The sequence below is a fragment of the Tupaia chinensis genome, unplaced genomic scaffold (assembly GCF_000334495.1).
Source record: "Tupaia chinensis unplaced genomic scaffold, TupChi_1.0 Scaffold149256_1, whole genome shotgun sequence".
Taxonomy (NCBI): domain Eukaryota; kingdom Metazoa; phylum Chordata; class Mammalia; order Scandentia; family Tupaiidae; genus Tupaia; species Tupaia belangeri.
The window spans coordinates 350,858-354,831 of record NW_006209101.1 but is presented as its reverse complement, the minus strand read 5'-3'; the positions used below and the strand labels follow the sequence as shown (position 1 = coordinate 354,831).

Below are 3,974 nucleotides of genomic sequence, written 5' to 3'. Positions count from 1 at the left end.
CAGGCTGGCCGCGGCACGTCGCTGCTTCATCCTCCGGCGCCTGCGGCGATTGTCCTCTCTCAGAACCACCGGCTGTTCATATTTCTCCAGCTCCATGCCCCACGTGACCTGGGAGCCCAAGAACAGAGGACTTTGTCACAAAAATGGCACGTTCCCTTTACATTTTCCTGTGAGGTGGCAGAACAGAAGGTATAGATTGACGTGCACAGAACAACATAGAAGGACCGAGTACTTCATGCTGGAGGCAGTACAGTGGGGATTCAGAGTCGAGGTCCATGAATCCTGGCTCTGCCACTTACCGTCCGGGTGAGTTGGACTCCTTAAATAATCTCTGAGCCTGATTCTTATCGTCAGATGGATTAGTAATACTTCAGAGGGTGGAGGTGAGAGTTTAATAAGGTAATTGTTTGTATGAGTGATGAGTATAAGGGGGTATTGAGTATTTCTATTTTTTATATGTTTGAAAAAATCTAATGAAACTGAGATGTAAAACATGCGCCTAGCACAGTGTCTGGCATATTATAATGGCTCTAAGAGGTAACTGTCCTTAAGCAGACTGAAACACATAGATGAGTAAAATAATGCAGTAAGGATCAAGTTCCAGTTTACAAGGTGGAGGGTGAGATGCTGAAGCACTTTACTTTGAAAACAGGCCTAAAAACTTATTTCCTCTTTTCAGTCTCTCACTTCTCTTTGGAACCCAGACACCTTACCCAACTTCGACCCACATTCTCTATTTTCAAACTGTCTGGACCTAGAATCTACTCCCTACTCAACTCTCTTTCTTTTTTATTTTGATTTTTTTTTTCTTTCAAATGAGGAAACCTAGTCATTTCATTAATAAAACTCAAAAATACCACAACTGGTGAAGTTGCCATCAAGACCATTTGCAAATGTATAACATTTTAAATCACGAAATGTGTAAACTTTCTAGCTTTCATTTCATATATTAGGGCAGTATCTTAGAGTTCTCCAAGTCAGTGCTCTACTAACATGAACATTTAAATAATTGTAACTTTGTACCAATTAATCTGATCTTCCTCTACTTTAGATAGTGAAGGAGCCTCAGGATGAAAGGCAGGATTTCTGGACTTTGGTGACATGCTGTTTAGACTTAAATCAATGATTTAAATTCTTTTTTTCCTGTAATATTTTAATTTCTATACCAAGAATTCACCAATTTATTTCACTAACTTATCCACTCTTCACAAATATTTAATAATTAATAATACTTAATATTTAATAATAAAAGCTTCCACTGGAAGCATTGAAGTACAAATATGACATATTATAGTAAGAAACCCTTCAAATATTTATTGAGATGCCAAAAGTGTTAAAATTGAAAGAAGAGTCATAAGATTTTTATTTTAATATTTAGCATCATTGCAATGTAATTCAATATTCTAAGTAAGGAGCAACTATCTAAATAAAAATTAATGTTTCAGGAAATACCTACTCATAAATAACTGTTAGTGAGACTCACAATTACTTATTTCCTGAAGAAATAGTGGAGCATTTGCGATATACCAGAAAGAAAAATTTGATTAAAAGATAAGAAAGACAAGTTTTATTAGATTGAGATTTATGTTCAAATGGATTAGTTTACTTTTAAAGTCAATGTTCACTGTCTTAAAATACTATGAAGTTAAACTTAGTAAGTGAAATTGTATCAAATAACTGTCTCTTACAGCTTAAAACATTCTTTTTTGTCTTTTGCTAATTATACACCAAGAGAATTATTAGATATATTAATATTGATTCTAACTTGAAATAAAGCATGTCCAGATTTAGGCAACATACAAATATATAGCAGTAATTTCTGTCTCAGTGATACCAGACACTCTAATAAGATCCAGAAGAACACAGGCTAAGCATGTACTCACTGGCTTCCTTCATGGTTGAGGCTATGAAGCTTTCTCCTTTAGCGAGAAGACCGGTATAAGCACTGTCAGAACATAATCTCTAAGCATGCACTTGTAAAACTAAGAAGTCTGGCTAGCACAAGCTTCTGGGCCCTCCCTCTTCCTCCCAAACAAAAACAAAAAAGAGCTGATGCACCTGCAGAACTGTTGCCGGAACCTTGTGGATATCCATAATATAGGTTGGACTAGACAATGAACATTCGGTTGTAGTATCATCTCAAGAACCAACAACAGTTCCAGATAAAAATATTCTAGCTGAGAAGGAAGTGTCACTATTCCGAGTCAGACCTAACAAAGAGCAAAAAATAGAAGGAAGCAATACCTGATAAAGCAGCGGAGGTGATGATGCTGAAGGATCATTTGTTTAATTTTTGAAAACAAATTCGAGCCTACCCAGTGTGCTTCTGAACTCTTCCGCTTTTCTGGGGCTCCCTCATATCCAGATGCAGAGGAAGTGTTGCAGTTACCAGGAAGGAAGTTTTAACCAAGTTGATTATATGTGTGATTGCTCATTTTTAAAGTGTCAGAAATGCATTTCCTGTTATAGCACCGAGAGCCAGAACACAAGAGCAAGCAGTGTTTTTGTATATTTTTTTTAACTCTTTGAACGAATTTTTCAAAAATTGTGAGACAAGTTAAAAGTACAACTAAGCCAAAAAATACACATTACATGATAAAAATTTTTTTTTTTTTGTAGCTAGTTCTGAGTGGAAGAAAAGGCCTAACAGCCAGAATATTAGACATCATGTTAGGAAGACTTTTAAGCCAAATTAAGCTCATGCCCCTCACGGGAACTCAAATAAATCCTATTCATACATTTAACTGAAGGTTGGGGGAAGAAAACCCTTGTGACCTAGAAGGACTAGTTATGAAGTTGAACATTTTCAAAGGCAGAGTCTAGGAGCTCACTTCCTTAGAGTGGTGAGAAATTTCTCTATTTTTTTTTTAGAGCATTTAGAGCCCAAAATATCACTGGCTCAAACTGAAAGTCCTTCAGTGTGTGTGTGTGTGTGTGTGTGTGTGTGTGTGTGTGTGTGTGTACTGGTATGAGTGTTGAGGGCGGAGGCTTAACATGAACAATGATTAATTAACTGCCGACAAAATAGAAGGAGGTTGTTTGGTATCATGGGGTAACTGGGGAGCTGAACTCTGTAACAGCATCAGGAAGATAGTCACTTGGCTGGCTCCTGATTCCCATGGGAGTAGAGAACAGAGGAACAGAGTGATGTTGATTAATGAATAAAAAATTACAGAAAGAGAAAAGAAACAATTTATATTATTATAAAATGCAGTGGGTGAATATAGTTAATAATTCATTCATTGTATGTCTTAAAGCATTTGAAAAAGAGGATTTAAAATGCTCCTAACAGAAAGTAATGACAAATGTTTGAGATGATGGGTATACAAATTACCCTGATTTAATCATTACACATTATATTCTTTTTTTCTCTTTAAATTTATTTATTTTTTTACCTTAATTCACTATAAATCATTTCAGTATACAAATGAATTTTCCATCCAAAATACACTGTATATTGGCTCAATGAAGCACATCAACATACAAGTTATCAGCAAATAATTTTCCATTTCTTATGTCTTGTATACTTTTTTTTTTTTGCCATCCTTGATTCCCTATCCCTTACCCTCTGCCATGTCCCACCCTCTTCCCACATTGTCTCTGGTATCCATGGTTGCTTTCTATGCTTTTCCCCCCATTTAATTGATTTACTAATGAACTTAATTAGTCTAAATATTTCCAATAGCAAGGGCAGCTGATATATAACTATACATGAACCCAAGTCTGACTTTAGGCATACACCTCAGTGAGTAGAATGAACATACTATAAAGTAGTACCTAGCTGGGGCTATATAGTTTACTGCAGTCATCAAATGTGCATTTTTTTAAATTCCGATAACAGTTTTACTGGTTTTTTTTTCTTCTGAAACTTTTTTTTTTTTAATTACTTATCATTCATTCCCTGAGCATCATTACAACATACTAAATGTGGTTTCCCATCTAGAATAAACTGCATAGTGGCTTAATCATGCATG

General features: G+C 35.7%; 1 protein-coding gene across 3 annotated transcripts in view; it reads right to left on the bottom strand.

Moving 5' to 3' along the window:
• The window catches only part of PIK3CG (phosphatidylinositol-4,5-bisphosphate 3-kinase catalytic subunit gamma), a 43,033-nt gene extending 40,686 nt beyond the window's left edge, over window positions 1-2,347 (bottom strand). Inside the window, exons 1-2 of one of the 3 annotated variants that reach the window (XM_027769334.1) lie at window positions 2,245-2,347; window positions 20-108 (exon numbers count right to left, since the gene is read on the bottom strand). In XM_027769334.1, the coding sequence (XP_027625135.1) occupies window positions 20-96 (77 nt within the window). In that variant the 5' untranslated portion in view covers window positions 97-108; window positions 2,245-2,347. Of the gene's footprint in view, window positions 1-19; window positions 168-1,883; window positions 2,203-2,244 lie in introns of those variants that run through there. The other 2 variants (XM_027769335.1, XM_027769336.1) reach the window with 2 other exon arrangements.
• Between the last annotated feature and the right edge of the window lie 1,627 nt (window positions 2,348-3,974).